Source organism: Varanus komodoensis, unplaced genomic scaffold, assembly GCF_004798865.1.
Source record: "Varanus komodoensis strain SLA01 unplaced genomic scaffold, ASM479886v1 scaffold7_3, whole genome shotgun sequence".
NCBI classification, from domain to species: domain Eukaryota; kingdom Metazoa; phylum Chordata; class Lepidosauria; order Squamata; family Varanidae; genus Varanus; species Varanus komodoensis.
Genome location: NW_025336480.1, coordinates 4,586,650 through 4,609,133, shown reverse-complemented (window position 1 = coordinate 4,609,133; position 22,484 = coordinate 4,586,650). Strand labels below are relative to the sequence as shown.

The 22,484-nt window shown below is 51.4% G+C and overlaps 1 protein-coding gene across 1 annotated transcript; it reads right to left on the bottom strand.

Moving 5' to 3' along the window:
* Positions 1-1,862: 1,862 nt before the first annotated feature.
* MSX2 (msh homeobox 2) lies at positions 1,863-11,212 on the bottom strand. Its single transcript, XM_044454657.1, has 2 exons — positions 10,709-11,212; positions 1,863-3,973 (listed from the first exon to the last, which is right to left on the bottom strand). Exons 1-2 carry the CDS (start codon positions 11,046-11,048, stop codon positions 3,549-3,551), a joined length of 765 nt encoding a protein of 254 aa, XP_044310592.1. The 5' UTR covers positions 11,049-11,212; the 3' UTR covers positions 1,863-3,548.
* Between the last annotated feature and the right edge of the window lie 11,272 nt (positions 11,213-22,484).

Here is a 22,484-nt window from a genome sequence, read left to right as displayed (position 1 = left end):
TCACGGTGGCTTTTGAAGCCCTGCCTCGTCCTACACGCGGTAGACTAACAGCGCCGGAAGTTTCAAAGCGGGGCCTGCCCAGGTTAATGGGGCTTTTCCCCGGGTAAGAGGACAGAGCACTGAGCTGGTGTGGCCTTCGAAAAGTCAGTCTTCAAAGGCGCTCTGCCCTCGGCACAAAGGGCAGACCAAAAGTAGCGAGCCTTACAAAGCTGTTATATAGGATGCCTTCTTTACTGCTCTTTATATGTCCGCTCAGAAGTCATTCCTACCCCCAGGGAGGTTATAGATTCGTGGGTCCAGGTAATGCCGGTTGGAAGCGCTTTTCACACCCCAGGCCTGTATTCCTGTGCGCTTTTGCGACAGGGCCTTGCTAAACTAAGGGCTTGCTTCTGTGGAAGCGTGCTGAGGATCGGGCCGGAGAGAGCGACGCTAACTGAGCAGTTGCTGTGAAGCAGAGTCGAAGGGGGTCGCTAGCTGGGCTCTTGGCAGCCCTAGGCTCTCCGGGCATCTCCTGGAGGATGAGGGCATGGCCTCCTTTGAACTGCGAAAGAGAAGCAAGCACCCGCTGGCCTAAGACTGGCCTCACCTCGCTGCCCTGGCGCTCGTGTCCTCTTCTGAGCGGAGCCTTCCTGGAGTCTAGCGAACTGCAGCGGGGATGGGACCGGGGAATCCGTCTGGTTACCCAAGTGCGGCCCCGGAGTTTCAGGGTGGACGGAAGGCTGGGGACAGGGGGGACTCCGCAGAGTAGATTTGATACAGCACGCTAATGCGAGAGTGGGGTATCAAGCGGTGCATTAAGATTACTGCTACTACTACTACAAGCATTTCTATCCCGTCCTTCCGCGGAAGCGCTCAGGCTGTCTCGCCCTGGATGCGTAACGCATTTTCTCGGCTGAGACAGTCGCCAGTGGAGAACGCCAAGAAAAGGGGAGACGCGAACACACGTGCGCACACGCCCCTTCATCAAGGGCGACCACCTGGGGAAGTAGCCCCGATTAGCCCGGGCGCATGACGATGCTCTCTGCCACGTCTACTCAAAAGCAAGCCCCGCTCAGGCTTTAAACGGGGTCTCGTCCCGCGTGAATGGGTATAGGATTGCAGCCTGAAGTATCAACATATCCCGGGGCTTTTAGATCATCTCGATTATGGGCAAATATGACTTCGACATTTGGAATGACATTACCTCATCTTTCCATGATCTTCCAGCTCCCTAATCAATTTCCGACTGTCAGAGGAGAGGTATTCAGCGTGGCGTTGAGCGCTCACTTTTCAGGCGGGCAACCGTACGTGCGTTTTTTGCTTCTAGAGAGATGCTCCTTGTGAATAGTACGTAGCCTTTGCATTATGCTCTGATTCTGTCTTAACTATCTTTCTAGACCGGATTCTTCAGCCCGTCTTGAGGGCCATCCAGTGCTGCCTACTGGGGAGCAGGTCCACTGAATGTGGCAGCATTTACTTCCGAGTAAGGCAAAGCAGAGGCACGCACTGCAATCGCTGTGAAATCCAGAATCCCCTTTATCTCATTCCACTAGGAGAATTTCATTACTGCTCCTTACTCACTTGTGCAAACTGTGAGTAACTTTACGAAGTCAGCTATGAAGAAGCCAGGAAATCAGTATCAATAGTTTGTATACACTAGAGGTACGCAAAGGCGAATTTAGACCTGTAACTTCAGTACTGGTTTGCTGCACACTTGGTTTTCTCTTCAGACTAAAATTTAGGAGAAACTGCCTGTCATTAAGGCAATACAAATGACAATAACCCCTACTATTCCCTTGATCTTAAACTTAACCCCAAAGGGTAGAAACAGCATTCAGCTTCTCAAAAACAAGCAACTCCAAGCATGGACAGTCCACACACAATTAAACAAGATATTTTTAATTTAATTCTAAATAAGAGATAAGAAATAAATCTTCAATAAAATATATAAAATTGTACAAGGCATCCCTTTCAAAGGGATTTAATATACTGGGGGTAAAAGGGTGGAAGTGAGCTACCGGGCAAGAGTTCACAACACAGCGTGTAGCAGGGCGACCAAACCCAACAACAAATCTTGTGGCTCTTTTTTTCCACTTACAAATGCTAAAAAATGCATCTTGGAGAAAGACATCCCGTCTTCCGCAACCTGCATCCTCCACAGACACTTTACCACAACGTTTAGCAATAGGAATAATAAAATAATTAGAACAATGGGTTATATAGTACCAAGTACACTAAATAGAACTCTTCCCTCCCTCCCTCCCCGCTCCAAAAGAAAAATAAAGGAGGAGAAGCCCTGCCTTTAGAGTGGGTGGCACTATCTGTTCCCAGAGGTTTATTTGGGATTCTGCAACTATGGGTGATTCAAGAAACATTACACATCATTCATTTTACAAGCTAATAATGGTTAAAGCACAAATTATTGCGATAAAAAACAACCAACTCTGCAACATGGTTTTGATAGGCTCTCTGCACAGGCATGCACACACCCTCTCAGAAAAGCAACACTTCTTTCTCCATACCTCTATGCCCGCCCCCACTTTTTCTGGCCTTCTTTCCCAATATCCAGGACCTCACATATAATCGAAACTGATTGTAAGGGGCAACTGCTGAGAAAGAACAGGAGGCTGGAATCCAGATAAAACCCTGACAAACCTCCCAGGCCATCTTCCTTCGCTTTTCCATGTATGCGCATTGCTGCACAAGGACCAACTGCGCCCGAAGAATGAGCAGCAACACGATCACAACCGCTGGACCTTTTGTACAACGGTCAAGTCCACTTCCACGCACCCTCTGCAGCAAGTCTTCAGAGGGCTTCAAAGGATTCTATTCTGCGTACCTGCTTTGCTGGACCAGACCAACTGTCCGCCTAGTCCAGCATTTTATATCGGAGACAGAGCAGCTCCTTGCACATCAGTTTCAGGACTGGGACTCAGTCTGAGACCTGAAGAGAGAGGCAGACCCTGACAGCGCTATCCCCATTCTGCCTCCCTTAAGGCTGCTTTTATCCCAAAGTAGGTTCTACACATGAAACTCGCATGACTGTTTAAGCTTTACCCAACCCATCGCTGCCCAATCAAACAACAAATCAACCCTGCATTCTAAGCTGCATGCACATTTACCTGGGAGTAAGCACCATAGACTGAAGAGGACCTTACTTCTGAGTAAATGTACATAGGATGGGGCTGCACGTCTTGCCCTTTAAAGAATGAATGGTTCCTACTTTTTAAAAGAAAACACATGTTGCAATACTCCACTGGGAACATCATGGGGAAAATATTATATGCTGTGAAAATGCATGATTTAATGATTGAGTCCTCCCACCCCATGTGCAGTATATAAAGAAACTATATTAGTTTATGTATGTCAAAAAGAAAAAAATACACCTTTCTTTCAGGATCAGATTCTGAGTCACACCCGGCTGAATACAGGTTCTGCTTTCAATCTCCTATATACTTGATAAGGCACATACAAGCATGCAGAAAAAGGACCAGCAATGGTTTTGTACTGCACTCTTGATCTGGGCAAGATCCATCAGAAAGTCTATGACTGCATTGCAGCTGAGCTTCTTATGATAAGTGGTACATGCTATATCCAACAGGAGTAGCATAGAGTCCTACAGGTGGGATAGGAAGCACAGGTCTGTGAAAGGGATATGATGTTCCATAGAGGGAGGCTGCCTGGAGAGGGGAGTTGATGGGGAAAGGGAGGCTAAAGCCAGAAGGCAACATAGGCTTGGCAGCCATCTTTAACTTCTCCAGTTCAGCTTCCTGCAGTCTCTTTGCCTTGGCCCTCCGGTTTTGGAACCAGATTTTGACCTGTGTCTCTGTGAGGTTAAGCGAGCTTGAGAATTCAGCCCTTTCAGCAATGGAGAGATATTGCTTCTGTCGGAATTTGCGCTCCAAAGCCAACAACTGGGAAGTGGTGAATGGTGTTCGGGGCTTTCGATTTGTCTTGTGTTTTCTCAGTGTACAAGCAGTAGGACTCAGGTGTCCTGGAAGGAAAAACAAAGATCGGTTACCCAAGAAAAGGAACAGAAGGTCAGCTGCCAAACATTAGAAAAATGACTGTGCCATTCTGCCCTAGCGTATGGACGAAAGTTCGGGGAAATGCATAATTCAAAAAAAGGAAAGTAATTATGTCAAGATAGACCAATTACTGGGACAGGAAATGGGTAGATAGGCAAAAAGACACAGTGCAGTGGTAGCCAGGCCCTGCTGGGCAACATGCCAGCCTCGCTATCAGACAGGCATCCCAACAGCCCCCAGAGCACAGAGTTACTAGGAAAGGATGAGCTTATGCTTGTGTGATGAGAAAGGACACAAAGGAGAACACAGCAAACTCATGCACTACATTGATAGGTATAGATCATATAGATAGGGCTATAGATATAATGGAAGATGGGCCTTTTGCATTAAACTGCTTACAAACATAAAAGGCTGGTTTTATCAAGAGCACATAAAGCTTACAATGGCTCAGAGCAATAACCCATCACGCCGCTTAATGTTTCTCTGTAATATTTATGAATTGAGCCAATATCATCGCTGTCAGTTACAACATTCAACTTGTATTAAAACTTTCTTAACCTCAGCAGCTCATGGGGATGCTCTGCCCTTAACAGCCCAACTGGGAACTATCCCAGTGTGGTGGCTATTTCACACATTACATAGCAACAAATGTGGATTTGACACCAAGCAGACTCTCGACAGGGACCTGCAACCAATTATTGCTCCCTGCGGAGTGTGCAATGTGTGTTTGTCACCTTAACACCTTATATTCTAAGATGCATACTTCAAATGTCCTGCTAGAAAACAATTTGTGAAGCAGTTACAAAACGCCCTGTAATCCCCCCTCCTACTGCCACCATGGAGACCCTACCACGCAAGTTTTAAACCCCTGTTAAATAGGAGGGCCAGTGCAGTGTGCTGGTTAGTGCTGGACTAAGGACCCAGGAGATCCAGATTCTAGTCTCCATTCACCCATGAAGCTCACTGGGTGACTCTGAGCCCAAGCCACCTCATAGGGTTGTTGTGAAGATTAAGGAGGAATGGACAAGGATTATGTAAGCCACCCTGGATTCCTTGCAAGAGGGTGAAAAATGGTAGGTTACCAATGCAATGCAATAATGCAATACATTTCAAGCTCTGCTATAGTCCACTCTGCGCACCAGCAGGAATCCAAAGGGTGCATAGGTCTGTAAGGGATGCAAAGATGTAAAAAGGTGCAAATGAAGGAGCAAACTGGGTGTGCTATGCAAATATCATACAGTTAATTTTAGATGTCAGTCTAGCAGTGATCAGAATATTGACTGTACAACAGCTTAACACAGGAAAGACATTGTGCACAGCATTTCTGAGCCGCGGGGTTGTATTAATGGAATGGTTTGCTTGCACCTCCACATCACCATGCAGGATTCCAGGTGGTGGAAGGGACAGATCATGTGGGCTTTCCCCTGAAGGCAGGGGACGCTGGTGGCTCCATTGTCAAGTGGAACAGGCAGACGGCAAAGTCACCATCTTACCAAAATCGAGTTTTGCCAGCAGCCGGTCTCCCTCGCTTGAAAAAATGCTATCAATATTTGACATTGCAGTGGTGACATCTGAAGGTCTTCAATCAGGAGACCAAGACTATAATATGTTACCCAGGAGTTCTCAGTAAGAGATGGAAGGAAGAAGAGTTTCCGCAGCCTACAGGTCCCAGTTGAAGCAGAAAGTGGAACATATGACTAAAAGACTGAACTGCTAGCTAGGCATTCCAAACAAAGTCTCATAAGGGATAGAAATAAATGCATCTCCAGACTCTACTTGTTATGATTTATCGAGTGTGAATGAGATCTTTGATCAGAAATTGTTGTTGAAGTTTTGCCTGAGGTTACTGGAGGAGGGCCTGATAAGCTGTCCCCTGCCCTGCCGCCTCTCTTTTCTTTTATGGTCTGCATGCATGCAAAGGCTTTCACTAAAATAAATGGTAGACTTGTGATCTGTGAGCGAAGAGCTGAATGTCATTCCCCTCTACTCCTTAATTTAGATTTCTACATTCTCAGCCAGCAGCAAAAATGGGAGAAAAAAGGCAAGAGGCAGGCCCACTAAGTCAACATGTAGCTTTTATGACATGTGCTAATCTTTTAAAAATATATAGCTGGGCAACATCTGTAGTTAATACAAAATGTGGAATTTGTTGCATATCTTGTTCCATTACAACCCAAAGCCTGTAATTTACATAGTAATGGCCCTGACTCTTTTCAGCACAATTGGCATTTCAGTAGTTGGACTTCCAAGGTTCAGCTCTTCTGTGAGAAAAGCAGGGGCTGGGAGGGGAGAGACATTGCCAGCATCAAAATCCTGAAGTATTTGGTGCAAAACTGATCACTGAGCCTTACTCCCAAGCACCTGAACCGAAGATCACAGTCCTGAAGAAACCACTTCAGTATTTACAGCTCAGCCCATTATGCCTCTTTACTCCGAGGCAAATCCTACCATGTTCCCCAGCAAATGCGTTTAGGATTTTGGCCTCAGAATTATAAAGTAAGTTGTTGAGGGTAACTAGTGGTTTCAGAGGCAAATGCTGTCTAAGAGAATATTAAATTTTAAACCCAAAGATTTAAACAACTGGCGTATTTCAGAATCAAAATGAGCATGTGCATGCCTCTAGTTTGGAAGGAGTTGTGTTTTTTTCTGTCTTCTTTATCAGCCTTTAAAGGGAGTTTCTGGAAAAGTAAAATACACGTTGGTTGCAGTAGCATGTCCCACTTAAACTGACAGAGTCCTAAACCTATATTAGGATCATGCTGTAAGTGAATTTTTGTGCAGTTTCCCCAAGTGACTGTATGAAATTTGGGAATAATTTGGGATTTGGGAGAAAAAAATAAATGTTTTGGAAAATACAAGTGGGCTGCTATTACAACATATAGAAGGCTCACCCAAGTTTTTCGCTCCCCTTAGTTTGATGAAAACACTAAGATGTGGTATTTTGTAGTACCTCTTAGTAACAACTTTTATGTATTTATTTCTGGGCAGATAATAGCTAGAAGCCCGTTTTCTAGCTAGATTCCTGGTCAAGGGCAGGCATATACCAGATATACTATATTTTTTCTGCAAATCATGAATTCTTTGCTTGTAAAGTAGACCGTCACATTAAAGGAGAGTACTCTTAATGACACTACAGAAAGAGACTTCTGTATAGCTCTCTTTCTCATGTACATATGGGAACAAATTACATGTTCTGTGGATAATTTTTTAAGCCAAGAGATCCTTAAACGCATAAGTGCCCTGGGTATCACCGAGCTTATGCCCAATGTGCATTAGACTGTGGCTTTCGTAAGAGGGGTCTGTGATCGTTTCCTCCTCCTACCAAAATTCAAAAGGCAGGAGGGAGCCTTTTATTTTAAATGGGAATATAGAAAGCAATGATTTAACAAGAAGTTTGGGGCAGGAGGTAATCCACTGAAGGCGAAAACAAGGACAAGAATCTTTTGAACCACAATGGCACATCCTTTGCTTCCAACCTACATTACTGTAGCATTTTATGGCCCATGTTCTCTGCATTTGTGCTTTTGTCTCCTAGTCTATTGTCCTAGTTTTTGTCTATTGACCTATTTATTTTTCAGCTTATTCCCATTCTTCCTTGCCTTATAGTGCAATAATTTAAAAGTGACAGACAGCATCAAGTTTATATTTTCACTATTTACAGTTCTTTGAACAACTGCAGTTGGTTTCACCTCCTATAAATTATAGTTGTGTGCATGTGTCTGAGAGAGAAAAACATTCCTATTTCTTCCCTTTGCTCCATTTGTCCCAGGTGACTATTATCTAGGAAGACCCACTTTCACCAGATAATCCTTTTTTTTCTTACCATGCAAATTAGACAAGTATAGGATTGTGTTGTCAAAGCAATTTACCAATTTGTATAAGCTTTGAAAAATTGTCATTGTTTAAAATTGCCCCGCTACACTGGGATTTCTCTCCAACCCCTTTCCCCCCATGTATTACTTTGGTTGAAACATTTACTTGGAAGTTCCACTGAAATCAGTTGGAACCAAAGCTTTCCAAGTAAGAGCTGTTTTAAGATGAGTTTTGGTTTCTTTTTTTGGTGTTTTCTTAGCCCATGTTAGTGCCAGCAACAAGCAAAAAGGCCAGGGATATGAATGAATTCTGTGGTGAGCCCTAAAGAAACAAGCCGGAATTCTAATATATACTTATGTGGTTATTATAATTTTTAATTTTTTTAGATAGAAAAACAAAAATCCCTCTATCCTGCTATTTGTATTTGGAATGAACAGCAGTTTCTGATAGCTTAAGAAAAAGGGTAGGTCTTCTAGATTATGCTGCTAGGGAGTGTTAGAATAATCAGCTATTTTTGGTGGCTTGGGTGTGTTGCTGAGGAACACTCTCTATGGAATCCTGTGCAAATTTAGATAGGAACAATCCCCCCACCCCCAAGTTTAGTAGGACTGACTTCTGAGTAATTATGTATAGGATGGGGCAGGGGGAATTAGGCACCGGAATGCTTGGAGAACAACTTAGGTCGTCTTTGCTTTTGTAAGGACTTGTAGCGTAGAAAAGAAAACAAACAGCTAACAATAGAAATCTCTGCTTTCCTCACATTTTCTTGAGCAAATTTATTTGCTGCTGAAGTTTTGCATGCAATGGGAGCAGGGGGGAATAGTCCTTTGTGCCTTGGTTCTGAGACCACGGACTTGCAAGTTCCATTAAAAGCAACGGGGAAGCTGGTGTGGTAACGACTAACACATCTTCCTAGCTTTCATGAGGGAGAGCCCTTTCATTATATACGATAAAGTGAACCAGCAAATTTTTTGTGGCATAAGTCTTTGTGGCAAAAAAGACATACACTACAACAAATGTTGTAGTCTTTAGCCGCTTGTTTGCTACAACTCTGCCAACATGGCAACACTTTTGGAATTAAATGATCCATTGCGGTCCTCTTTTCACCTTCCCAGTCCCCTTATCCCGCCTCTCCAAATAGCTCATCAGGAGTGGGCAGAAGATAGATCTGGACTGAAGGATGATTTGCAGTAGACCGGCTAGGCTTTCTGATGCCGAGGTTTTTGGAAATAGCTCATGAGTCTTTCTAAATTACGCTTCTGAAATTGAAGAAAGCACACGATAAAGAATGCTTTTTTTCATGGAAAAGACTGGGAGTGCCAGCCAGTTCCTGGACTCAGATTTCTTCCATTCTAAGTGTGTGTCTTTTGTATCAAACTCCAGTTGGTGGATCTTGGGTTTCTAATAAAAGTAAATTAGCTACCATGAGTCTGGAATTTGCCTGCCCCTGCCTTCAATATTCAATGAAGCAGAAAATAGTGGTAACAAAGCGAGGTATCTGTGCACCGATTTACATGTTGGTACCAAGAATTAAGGCTGCTGAGAACACAATAGAACATGATATTAAAATGATCAAGGTGCCAACTGAAAGCAGCAAATGGCAAAAGAGGTTGCTTGAATATGGCTTCTAAAGGTGTATATAAGGTCTTCCAAATATTATAGAACTCCAAACTGGTGCAAACCTGGGCCCAGGAAAGTGTGTTCCAGAGCAAGAAGATTTGTGGGGTATGCAAAGGGGGCGCAGAAGTCTTCCCAGAAAGGGGGGGGGGAGCCAAGGCCACGAGCAGCGTGCGCTGAGCCACTTTCGAGGGTCCTTCGCCTTAGGATTAGTGGGCTGCCGCAGGTGAAGCGGAGCGGGCCCCTCTGAACTCACGCATAAGACACGCACAATCCGCTCCTTGCCGATCAGAAGAATGTATTCTGCTCCTGGGCTGCGCTCGGAGGCCGCAGACACGGCTCGGTGTACAGCGACGCGCCGCCGGAGGAAACACCGAAGGAGCACCCTCGCCGAGGTGCGTCTAGGAGCCTCGGGGAGGCTGCTGCTACAGGTGCACCGGAGAAGGCAACAGAGGGCGATTGTACGCACCGCGATCGCCTACTCTCCAAGCGGGAAAGGAAGCCGGCGAAGCCACCTTCCTACCGAGGGGCGGGGCGGCACCGAGCGCCGGCGCGGCTGGGCGAAGGCTGCCGCGAAAGAGCCGGGATGGGCAAGGGAACCTTTGCGCAGAGGCGCTCCGATGGGGATCCTCCACGGACACTGAGGGTTTTGTTTTGATGCTCGGCAGGGCACGCCAACCCCACATCCCTCGTGCCGACGGAAACTGGGAGGGAGGGAGGAAACGCGATTAAGACGGGCTGAACAAAGGGAAGCGCGGGCCACGGGGAAAAGGGATCCACCGAGATCCGGCACCCCGGAGCTTTTGGCCTCAGGCTGCTGGAGTCCGCCTGAAGAGTTCAGGGCCCCTTACAGACAAGTCTAGGGGAGATCGCGCCTGTAGGGTGGGAAAGGGCTTTTTCTTTTAAGTCCGGACTTACACGTCAAAAGAAGGGCTTTGAGGCTTCGGCTAAGAAACATTGCTCAGTTTTTGAGGAGGACTTACTCACTGTTGCCCGAAAACCGCGCTGTTCGCTTGCTGTTAAGGCTGCCTCGGTCGCAGTGTCCGTGCCGCCGGCTCCAAGTCAAGATTTCCCTCCCCCGCCCTCCTCTTCCCAAGTCGGGACACTGGCTCTTCGGGGGGTTTCGCAGGAGCTACCCAAAAGCCTCGCAATGCGTTTCCCCGCCCTCCCCCGGCACAATGCCCGATTCTTTCAGGATCGCCCTCTACAGACTCCAGCGGATCTGCCCTTGCGGTCGTGCCCAACCCCGACCTCCGGGAACCAAGACTCACTTGGGGGCGGGGAGTATCTGCCGGCCTCTGGGATCCACGACGAGCCATCCTCGGAATTCTCGGATTTAACCGACGAGGTCTCAAAGGTTTTTGTAAGCCCCCCGGGGCTGGGAGCTTCCCTGGAGACGTGAGCGGGCAAGAGCAGGTTCCTGGAAGTCCCCAAGCCGGCCCCTTCGATGCCTTCCCTCGCCTCCCTCGGAGGCTTCTTGTCGGACATGAGCGCTTCCACGCTGAAAGGCAAACTGGAGACCTTGACTTTGTGGTGATCCTCGGCCGCCCCCGCGGCGGGGCCCTCTTCGTCCGAGGAGAAAACCTCTTTCGCGGTGGAAGGAGAAGACATCGCGGCGCGGTTTCGTAAGATCCCCGCCTGGAGAAAGCCGCCTGAGCGCCGCCGCCGCCGCAACAGCGCCGCAACAGCCACCGCCTCCTTCGCCTTTCGCTCCAGACCACTCAATCAATCTCTCGCTCAGGCGCTCCCGGACTCACCAGCTCCGCTCGCATCAGCCCCAACAGCCGATCAACTTTTTTTCCTCCCCTTTTTTGGGAGACTTCTGGCTGTTTCCTCCTTTGGGAAGTTGAGTAAGCGCGGCTCGGCCAATGGGAGCTGGCGCTGCGGGTGACGTCAAGCGATGACTCATGTGATTGGCCCTAAGCGCGGTCTGCGTTTAGATATTCCCCCCCTCCCTCCGCTTTTAAATAAATTATAAGTTAATGACCTGGGCAGCGAACGGAGCGGTGTTATTAGGGAGCTTTCCAACTCTGTAGCTCTGCCAAAACAACAGGAAAGTCGGCGGAGTAATTAGGGCTGATGAGACGAAGAGGAAACTCTGAGGGCGCAGATTCTCGCTCTCCCCCTTCGCTGCGCCGCGTCCCCTGCGCTGGAAAGGTCCCGCGTTGGGAGCGCAGCCGGGGCCGGCCGCTCTCGCCGGCCGCGCTCCAGAGCACGCCGAGGCCCGCGCCAGGGCCGGGGCATTTCCGCCAGGACGTGGCCATCCGAGCCCCTCCGGCTGCGGCCTGGCGCCAGCGGGGTTCCGAGCGCGATCCGCACACGCGGGCCGAAGGGGCCCAGCTCCAAGCGCTCCGGGAATGCCCGCAGCAAGGGCCGCCTCCGTGCCCCTCGGCGGCGCATGCTGCCGGTGGCGCGGAGGGAGCGGGAAGCCGTCGCAAGAATGGCACCAAGCGATGGCGCGTTTCACTTCCAGGTTATGGGGTGGCCGCGGGGCGGCGGGCGGGGGGGCGGGGGACTGCTGTCCCCGAAGTCGTGGCGGTGGAGGGGTGCCTGCCATGCGTGCAGGGTCGGCCGAACCCATTCATTTCAATGGGTCTCCCTGCTCATAGGAGCAGCACTGGCTTCTGCCCCGGTTCACTTTTAATCGGCACATCCCGACCCCCTGTTCTAACCCAGGAAAGCCCTTGGAAATGATTCGAGTGGCCGGGCAGGCGCACGTCTGAACGGAGAAGGGAAGCGCTTGAGCACGAGAAAGCAGGCCAGGGAACGTCTGAGGCACCCGATCCTCAGCTCCTCGGAAGTAGGGAACCTTCTGCCGTTCAGGACAGCCGAGGGGAGTGGACGGAAGGGGCTGGGGGGAGCACGACCCTCCAGCTCCACACGTGGCGGGATTTAGTCGGGTGACATGCACAAAACAGCACTCGTGGGAACAGCAAGGGGAGACTGGCCAGCGCCTTCAGCTGCACGCAGCCGCGCAGAAGCGAATAAATGACATGCCACTTGAGAGAGGCCGATTTTATTTTTATGTCCTCAAAAACAAAAGAAAAAGACAGCACACCGCTGATTGTGTTGGGAATGTCAGCTGCAGCAGGCGCCTAACCTTGGATGACAAACAGATGTATTTTTAATAAGCCGAGAGCTGGAGTCTGCACGCAGCGCATCACAGCGCCCGAGGGATGACACTAACTTGCCGCCGTCCCACTTTCCGACTTCAGAGCGCCATTAAAGTCAACCAGGTGTATTAATTTTAAAGAGACGTTTCAATTACCAACCAGAGGAAAGCGAAGCAGTTCGGCTTCGTAATTAATTTTCCTCTCATAATGATAGCAATCTCATTGCCCGTTGATAACGATTGTTGCTTTTTATTAATTCGTGCGGCTGGGCGGGTGGCAGGAGAGAAAACCGACCTGTAAAAACGCAATGCTAAGCTCCCCGAAAGTGAACAGAAGCCCGGCGAACTTTATGGGATGGATGGAGATCTGCAGGCTGCAGCCGCAGCACAGACCTCTGGCTGCCTGCTCAGATGGATGTCCCACTGTTTTAAGCGCAGCTTGCTCCACGGAAGCTGTGTAGAATCGCCTCCTAAAAGCACTTTCAAGGGCGTTAGGTCTCATTTATTAAAACAACAAGAAGCATTTGCTGTCGTGCGACAAGTGGCGTGCTTTCACAGTGTAGGAGCAAACATGAAACCGATTTCATCAGTTTGAGGGTGGCGAAACCACAGGCCTGGATTCGGGGGAGGGGGCAAGAGGGGCAATTGCCCCTCCAGCAGGCAATTGATACAGATGCAGCAGCTGTTTTTTTTAAAAAGCTTGCGGGAGGGCGAGTGCTCCCCGCCCCAGATTCGGCCCTGAGAAGCCATGGAAGAACTAGGCGCGGTGGTAGATCCCCCGCCACGAGTTTATTTTTGAGGTTTCTGTCTGTCTAATCCTACAAAACGTCTCCTCTCATGTTCTTAAAAGCTCCTGCGAAGCGCACGGCTAGGGGAGGCTGTTGCCAGCCGAAGGATCGAGAGACGCGCCCCGTGCCCCGTGCCCCGCTGCGCTGCGCTGCTCGCACGGCCGGCTTGTAGGCAGCGCAAAAGGCGCGCGTGGCTGTGCATCTCGCGCCTATCCAGCCCCTTTGTGGAGGCCGCCGCACCGCAGAGAGACAGGCCAAGGGTATCCCTCGGTCACCACTTCGGCTAGTCCGCCTCTTTTCTGACCCCCCCCCCCCCTTTGACCATTTCATGCTCCAGAGCTTCCTTTTCTCATTCTGAGAGAGGCTTTTGGGACAGCTTCAGGACTTCTGGAAACCGTTCACTGTTGTGTGTGAGGAAAGGGGTCCTGTTAGGGGTGCAAGAGATAGTTGGCCTGCTCCGCTTTACCTGGATCGATTCCCACCCCCAAACCCCGAAACCATCTCATCGAATTGAGAAAGAGGGAGACAGAAAAGGAGCGTGCAGGTTCTTCGGGTGTGGTCCGCTTCTCCTTGAGGTAATGCTAGCACGGCCGTGGATTTTCATCGGATTGGGCTTCATCTTTCAGGATTCTGAAAGGCCCATGAATGGAAGGGGGGACGGACCATATTGACTTCCACATGCCAAAAAAGCAGAACACAAAACCAAAAACCCTAAACTACGAGTCCTTATTCTTTCTTAGGCTTCAGTCCTTCACCTGGAAGCAAACAGGGGTAGGATGGCGGTCCTTTCGACTGAACCAAAAGGGGCTTACTTCCCAGGAAGCGTGCATAGCATTAGGGATACAAGAAGAGAGAAACAACTGCTGGTGCATGCACTGAATTGGTTTGTGGTACAATCCCACGCATATTTAAACAGAAACACGTCCTAAATCTCCCAGCATTCTTCTGCCAGTTTACTGGGGAATGCTGGAAACTTCTGGACTCTTTTTCTCATCTAGATTGCACCCGTGGTAATTCAAAGGGACTGTTCCACGTTTGCAAGCCTAGATCAGCCGTTTCTAAATCCCGTACCTCTTCTGTTAAGCTCTTGGGCCGTAACAGACAGGCATCGCCGAAAATAACCACACGCGTGGAATCCTCTGTTGCTTTCCTGCTACGGTTCACACACACCAAGCCAACATTATGAGTGTAATGCCTACATGTTGCCAATTACTCCACAAGTCCTGGTATACAGAACACTGAATAACTTTTAATACTCACTCCCCCAGCCCACTCACTTCTTATTACTGTACTTGGTGCTACCTTCAAGCTATAGACGGTCTCTAAACCTGAAGCTGCAAAACGTGCGGACGGAGTTAGGCAGGGGAGCGATTCAAAGAGAAAGCCCAGCAGCTCGGCCTGTTACCGGGGAACTTCAGCTCGCGAGGCTGCCGCGATTCTGCCCTAGCAGCGAGGCTGCGCCCTGATCCTCCTCCCGTCCGTGACAGGTAAATGAGAATGGATGAACGTGGGGAAACAATGTGTGCAAACAGGGGACAATGCAAGGCCAGCGACGCCGGTCCGAGCGCTACAGATAATTACACCGAATCAATGCAACGGCTTTCTGCCGGCGAAGAATAGATGCCGGCTTGGGCTCGGGTCGCGGCGACCCGGTTCGCAGGACTGGGCGCCCGCGCTGCGTGTGTGTCTTCAGACAGACGCTGAGTGTGCTGCTTCTCGGGCCCGAGCATCTTCTGGTTGGCCTCCTCCAGTTCACGCTCCTTAGATTCGGTCCATCCCTCGTCCAAGTCAGCCCAAGCACGTGGCTGATGGAGTCCGAACCCCACTGACCGGCCTTAACTCTGGTTGATTTCCGTGGCTGATCTTGGGGGTCTTTTGATAAATCTGTCTTGGGAGGGGTGGGAGCAGGTCCCTCTCTCCCATGCACAGCTTGACCATATACGGAAGTGGGAAGGGGGTCGCAAGCTTCCGTATTCGTTCATCGCTACAGTGGGATGCTAGTCCAGGCCCGCTCTGAGGTCAACACGGCTGTCCCTCAAGACAGCACGGATGGGCTGCCGCCTGCAGACCCCGGGTCGCGCCGCGGCGGGGGCTTAACGCTGCTGCTCGAGGGCCCGACTCCCGCCCCTCGCGGTGCCAGCGTGGCTTTCAAGGCCGGTGCTTCGGTGGATCAGGCCACCAGCGCCCCTCCCCCGTAGCAGGGTTACCGCGGAGCGGAGTCCTTCCTTTTCGGTTGGATGGGTTTCCACCTTAAGGGTGCTTAGCTGAGGCAGCTCTACCCCACTCGAGAACTGTGGCCACAGATGTCTAGGAATCGATGCTGGCGCTCGTTTGCCAGCTTCGACCATCAGCGAACAGGCAGCCTAAAGCTTAGAGGTTTGGAGGGCGCACCCCCAAGACTGCCACTGACTTGAACGAGATGGAACTTCTTTCAAAGCCGAAACAATGGGATCGGGCTGCTAATTTCTTCCTGCTGACCCTTTTTCGTGCATCTTCTGCTCTTGGCCGAGTTGCCCTCTGGCCCACAAGTTTCTTCAGCCTACCTCGCACCTGGATTGAAGGCACAGGACACAGGGGAGAAGAAAAAAATAGTGGGAGAAATGGCACCGCTGAGGGAAAGAAGTCTTCTTTAAAAGGAATCATGCCTTAAAATTGATGTTGCTTTAGAATGACCTTCCCAGGATTTAGAAAAGGCTTGTGACTAAACTAGTTATAAACAAACCGGATGTATAAGTAATTACCCCTTTCAGGAGACCAGTGGGATAACCAAGATGCATGTCAAAGATTTCTTTGAACAAGCAATCCACTATCTTCGTATTCCATTAAAAAAAAAAAAGATTTTCTCTTCCTTTTCTGCCAGGTATCACTGAGATCGAAGTGTTCTGTATTTTCGATAAGAGGCACCATCGCCATACGATGGGATCCGCGCGATTAAAGCAAATTGCTGTCTTTTTAATGGATTCTTTTTGACACCTTCTGAAACGGTTTGCAAATAACAACAACAATAATTAATCTCTGCAACCATTCCCTACAAACGCCCTGCGGCATGTGCTCCCCACTGAGAACAAAGAACCCAGCAGCCACTCAGGATGCGACTCTACAGACTTGGGACCGAGACCCTGTGAATTCAGTGGGGCTCCCTTCCAAGCAGATAAGCTTAGGATGGCGGGCCCGGCCTCGAAGGTCCTGCATTGGGACCACCGCGCCCTCTTTGCAAAAGCTCCGGCTTCTTCGGCTTGTCTAGGGAAGGACCTTGAACTTAGGCGGAATCCACGGGGGGACGGGAATGGGGGGGGGCTGCTCTGTCTGTGTGCGACGCCGGCGATCGTTGCCCGCCACCGCGGGCGAGGGCAGCTCGCGGTTTTGCACGAGCTCCGCGGACAGGATCGCAAGCTCGGGAACGCGCTCGGCTCGCAGGGCCGCGACTGGCGAGGCGGTCCGGCGCGCTGCAGACGACGACCTGCCCGCACAGTTCCCAGAGCCCCCCGGCGACTCGGCTCCCGCCCGCGCCCGCAGCCCCCTCCCCGCCGCTGGGCCCCGGCCCGCTCTGGTCAATTACACCAGCTGGGAAAAATGCGCCCTATTCCGGAGACTCTGCAGCTCGGAGTGGGAGGGGTGAAGCTGGGGGGGGGGGGCGGAGGGCGGGAGAGACGCTGCAGACAAACTGGGGCTGTTTGCAGGCGCCAGCAGCGGGGAGATGAAAGGAAAGCTCCTGGGGGAAGCGGCTGTGCAGTTTGACCGGCTCCAGCGAGAGCAGAAGCGGCGGCTCGTCCCAGGCAGCCCCGCCCAGCCCAGCCCCGTCCCGTCCCGTCCCGCCCCGCCCCCGGGGCGGCAGCGGCGGCCGCCAGCGCCCACTGCACGTCCCTTGCGCTGCGCCTGTGCCGGCGGCGCGGAGCGAGGGAGCCGCCGGCGGGCCGAGCCGCCCGGGACGCGTCCATCGCCATGGCCGGCGCGGGCCTCGAGCAGGGCGCGCGTGTCACGCCGATCGCGATCGCTCCGGGCGAGGGCGACCGGCCGGCGGCCACCTCGGGGAGGCATCGCTGGTGCCAGCAGGGCCGCCCGCCCGCCCGCGCGTGGTGCGGGGACGAGGGCCGCGAGCGTCAAGCCCGGCAGCTGCAAGGCCGCAAGCGCACGCTTATGTATTTCGCTGCCAGCAGCGGTGGAACGAGCGGGGCTTGCTTCCGAGAGTTGAAACTTAGTTCAGCTTAGGGGAGTTGAAAAAGGAAGCGGGACTCTTTACCTCGTTAGCAGAAAGAAACACACACAAGCCAAAGCCATACTTTTGAGGAGCATAATTACCATCTTCTCTCCATGATGAAAGTGTATCATGTTTATATAAAACAAAACATGCAAAACAAAAGCTTTGCTCGCTCGCTCGCTCGCTCGCTCCCTCCTGGTGCAGTGAAAGGAGAGTCGTGTTTTCTCCCAGTATGATCCTCTACATGCTAGGACGTTCGGTCGAAACCCCTGGATATCTTTGTAAATATATCCGATTCGGACCTTCCTCTCGTTCCCACACACACTTCCCACGACACCCTCCTTAGCAATCAAGGAACCATTTCATATATCCTGTTGTCTGTCTGTCTGTCTCTGTGCACGGGGTGTTCTCAGCAAAAGTGGATTCCAGGTTAAATGGAAAGAACGCGGTTTATTGAACATGCATGGCTATTATCTCCATCCCACAGAATAACCGGGGCAATAATGGGAATTCAGTTCCGCCTCTAAATAAAGAATCGTGCATTTTATCAATACAATATCGAATAATCTCTTGCTTCCTCCGTAAGTAAATCCTAAATCAGCGGGGAGAGGAGCCGACTCCCACCCCTCCCCAGGTCAAAAATGACAGCCCCCGGGCGCAGGCACCCCGAGCCGGGCAGAGCTGCGCGTGCTCCCGGGCCCCCCTCCCCGGTCCCTCTCAAGGTGCGCTTCTTGCTCGGCACGTTTCCCTATCAAAGGCACAGCGGGACAAAGTGAAATCGCTGCGAAAGAGGAGCAGCAACAGCTGCACCACACCGCGCACCCCAGGCCGCCTCTTCCGAAGATGAACCGCGGGAATGACATTGACTAAGCACTCATCTTTGGTCTTGCTAGACTCAACAAGACGATTAGTCGGTTTCGGAAGAGCCCTGCCCGCCCCCGCTCCCTCGCTCTTTGCCCTCCTGCGTTTGGGACAACAACCGGGGAGCCGGAGCCGGCAAAGAGAAGTCTTAATTGTAGGCAGCCTCTTGTGCATTTATCTGCAGACACGGGGGGGGGGGGCATCGCAGCCTCCTAGCGATGAGCCGGCCCCTGCTTTGCAAGCCGTTCCCCCCCCCCCCGCCCCCCTTCAAAGCCCGCGCCTCGGCTCCCCTTGGCTCTTGTTATGTCTGCGCAGGTCTAACGTTCGAGCTGCCAGCATCTGAGTAGCAGCGGGGGGGACGGGACGGGACCGGGGGCATCCCAGCAGGTGGGGCCCTGCCCAAGCTCTCCTCGCCCACTCGGCTTCTCAAACGGAGCGTGCAAGAGAAGATTCCCGCGCTGCCTTGGGATCAGGCCTGGCTTGCTCTCCTGATTCAATCGGTGAACGGGTGCAGGTGTGGGGCGAAAGCTTACGTGACGCCTCTAAATCGGGACTTCCTGAGCTGGGGTGTGCGTGAGCTAGTGGAAGAGAGGTGGTCTTCTTTTGTCGCTGGATGGGGCAGCGCCGCTGGGTCGGGCGAGCGCAAATGATTTGCACGAGAGAAAGAGCGGGGAGGCTCTTTAAGGATGCGCGGAAGGAGCAGGAGCTGCAGGAATCCAAGTCTGGAGTCCTCTGCACGCTTGCCCCAGAGATAGCCTCGCTGAACTTGGCGAAACCTATTTCCGATTAACTCCCAGGAATAAATCCAGTTCAGTTCCGTGCAACTCGCTCTCTGTGCAGAGTACAATACAATAAGGATTAGCATCACTGAAAACGTTAAATAAAATGAAGCCCATTTGTATTCTTCAGAGAAGTCATTGGCAAAGGCTTTTATTGGTGAGGGTCCTAAGGATCTGTGCACTGGACACGCGTGTTTTAGCGCGTCAGCCCACGCGGTCGTTCATGCCAGCCGCGGAGGAAGGCGGCACGAGAAACAGGGGCGCCCGCGGTGTGCACAGATCTGCGCGAAGCGCAAGCGATCTGAGCATGAGGGCCTCCCCGTCTTCTCTTCCCTAAACGCCCCCTCCCTCCCCGCCGCCAGTGAAAGTCGAGGCGGCCGACGTGGGCTGCCAGCCTTCGCCTCCGTCCCCTCTCACAGCAGCCTTCCAGCTTGTGTCCGTGGCCGTCAGCTGTCAACAGCGCTGCGTACCTGCCCGCCACGCAACCGGAGTCGTGCCCCCCCACCTCAGTGCAAATTGTCTTCCAACAAGGATTTTCTTTCTTTACCATTGCAGGCAATTGTATACCGCTGGATATCTATTTCTAGGGAGAGGAGACGGAGAAGGCGGAGGGGCTGGGTGAGGTGAGGAGTGAATGCTCCTCTAAGTACCAGGAGGTAAGCCCAGCGCAGTTCAGTGGGGCTGACTTCCAGGGAGACGTGTTTCAGAACGGGATGGCAGAGGTCCGCGATCCGGCAAGGGGCGGCATAGAAATGTTTTAATAAATAAAATAAATAAATCCGGGAAGAAGGTGGGGAGGCGGACCGTTGCTGGGCTGCAGAGGGAATTATACGGATACGAGTCTGGAAAGGAGAGCGGACAGGCAGCTCCGCAGCTCGGTGGAGTTGCCCGGGAGTTCTTTCCCCAAGCAGAGTCCCACGAACTGCTCCTGGTTCCTCGCACTCAAAGCAGTCCCCCCTGAACGGAGTGCGAATGACTTCTAAGCAAACATGCATGTGTCAGAAACGGGTTCATGTCAGGGCTTCCGCGCCCCCGTTATTTGTCCCTCTCTTTGATTTAAAGCCGAACACGTGCATGCCGGGGACATCCCCAGACCCCAGAGATGTCCAGGGGGGCAATTTGGTCGTTCTGGTGCCTCGCCCGCCTTGCATTCACCCCGCGGACTTCCCTCTCCCGTGCGTTCGTTCTTTCCTTACTATTTGAGCAAAAGGCACGCGAGATTTCGGGTGTACGAGAAACCGGGAGGGTTGCTAGTATTGCCAAATATGTTAGGTATCACTGTGTACAGCTTCACGTTTTAATCGGCATTAAAGGCCTCAGGTCTAAGCCGCGCGGAGCACGTCTCCCCCGGGAGGCGAGAATGCCGCGCCAGTTCAGGCGACTTGCTGCTGCGCTGCGAATTCCCCAGGACGTAAACGCAAAGCAAAGGCTTGCGCGCACCGGCTCGTTTTAGAAAACGCTTCCCGGTGACACGCGACTCTTCTCCTGCCTTGCTGGGTTGGAGACCCCGAATCAACGCTAAAACAAGCAACACGCGCAAATACTTCCACCCGCACGCGAACGCCTGCGGCAGAGGAGTCCCGTTCCGACCGTAGTGCCGAGGGCAGGGGAGATGGGCTGCTCCCCCCAGGGGTCTTTCCAGCGGCCACCAGCCCTCTCCATGCAGGCTGAGGCAGGCAGCTGCAAGAGGTCAGAGGGAGCCCCCGCGCCGGCACGCAGCTGCTGGCGCGAAATCGCCCCCTGGAACTGTACTTCGCACAGTAAAACATTTCTTGGGAAAGCAGCCGCAACTGCTCTTCCAGATTACTGGCACTTGGGAAACCTCTCCTCACTTTCCCGATGCTCGAGCTTGGCTGAGGGCATCGGGGCACCTGCCGCGACATCCTCAGGGTCAGAGAATGAACCTCAAGTCCGCATGCGATGTCTCTGCGGCCGCGTCGCGGTGGGGAAGGGGCGAGGGCTTGGGGGTCGTTGACTGCACGCTCGTCAGCCCAGGTCGGGCAAGAGGATGTTTCCAGACGCCTTTTCTGCCTTGTTTGCAAGGGACTTTGCTGAGATTCGATTCCCTTTCTGGCTCAGATCGGTGTCCTACAATCCTCTCGTATTCCTTCTGTGCGATTTTGTTTTAAAATAAAATTGCTCCAAGTAAGTGAGGTGTACGTTGTTAAAATGTTCAAACTCATAAATGAAAGCAGAGGGTCTCTCCCTCCCCCCTCACCCCTTCCCTGCATGGAAAAGCTTTGCTCATTTCCACCTGTGATTCTTATACCACATTTATGAACTTAGACACTAAAGTGACTGATCAATGTAAGCACAAGGACTCTTTGAAATTTATTTAATTAGAGTATTACTTTAATTTAATATTCATGCATACCTTTGGTGTTATACATTTTATGCATAATATTGGATGTGCATGCATTTAGACACAGGATATACTGTTATCCTGAAACTATGGGACACTGTTTGAGAACTCCCATTAGTGAGCAACCTTGCTAATTTTCACAGAGTTGTGGAGCAGAAGGATTCCTGGGAAACGTTCCCTTGCTCCTGGCCCCTAATCCCAGCGTTAGGGAAGAAACAATACTTTCAGTGGACTTTATTTGTATCCAGACAATCTCTGCCTTTACGGCCAGATCCTGTGGATGTTTGCTCAGAAGTGCTCGATGGCGGTTGTTCTCTGGTAAAACATCTGCCTAGGATTTCAGTCTAACTAGGACTGCAAATACAGAGGCTCTTACCAGTGCTGGAGCAGACCCATATTATCATTATTATTACATTACATTTCTATACTGTCGTTGAAGCAATCTGGGCAGTTCACAACATTTTAAGTCACCCATCCACAGTTCAATAAGGCCCAACCCTGCTTAGCTTCCAAGGTGAGGCAGGGTCAGGCACTTCAGGCTAACAGCCTCTCCTGGGACAGAACCCAGAGTTCAGATTTAGTCCCTCCAGTCCTACGCACAAATGCATGGTTTCCTTGTGCTTTTTGTCTAATGCCTGTGCTTGGAGGACAAGACTTTGGAGCGGAACTAATGGCCATTTTAAGCGTGCTTCTGCCTTGCTTTGTGCTGGCGTGCCTTGTTTCTGCCTGGCCATCCGGGTTTGGCTGGACACAGTTGCCCCACCGCCCAAGCTCTGCTGCCCTCTTGATCGCTTGGTCTATGTGGAATCCATTTAAAAGGCTTCAGGATAGGACCAAATGATTCCCTGTCTCTGGTTACGGAGGGGGTGAACTAGGTGGGGGAGGTGCAATGAAAACCACAGGTCACTAGTGTTTGCCAAATCATCCTTCCCACCAAGGGGATCCAT

Excerpts from the sequence above, each read along its gene's own strand:
- MSX2 (XM_044454657.1), bottom strand. The coding sequence starts at position 11,048 with ATGTCTTCTCCTTCCACCGCGAAAGAGGTTTTCTCCTCGGACGAAGAG. Across the intron at positions 3,974-10,708 it reads CAGATACTCCCCGCCCCCAA|GACACCTGAGTCCTACTGCT; the intron begins GTGAGTCTTGGT and ends TTTTCCTTCCAG.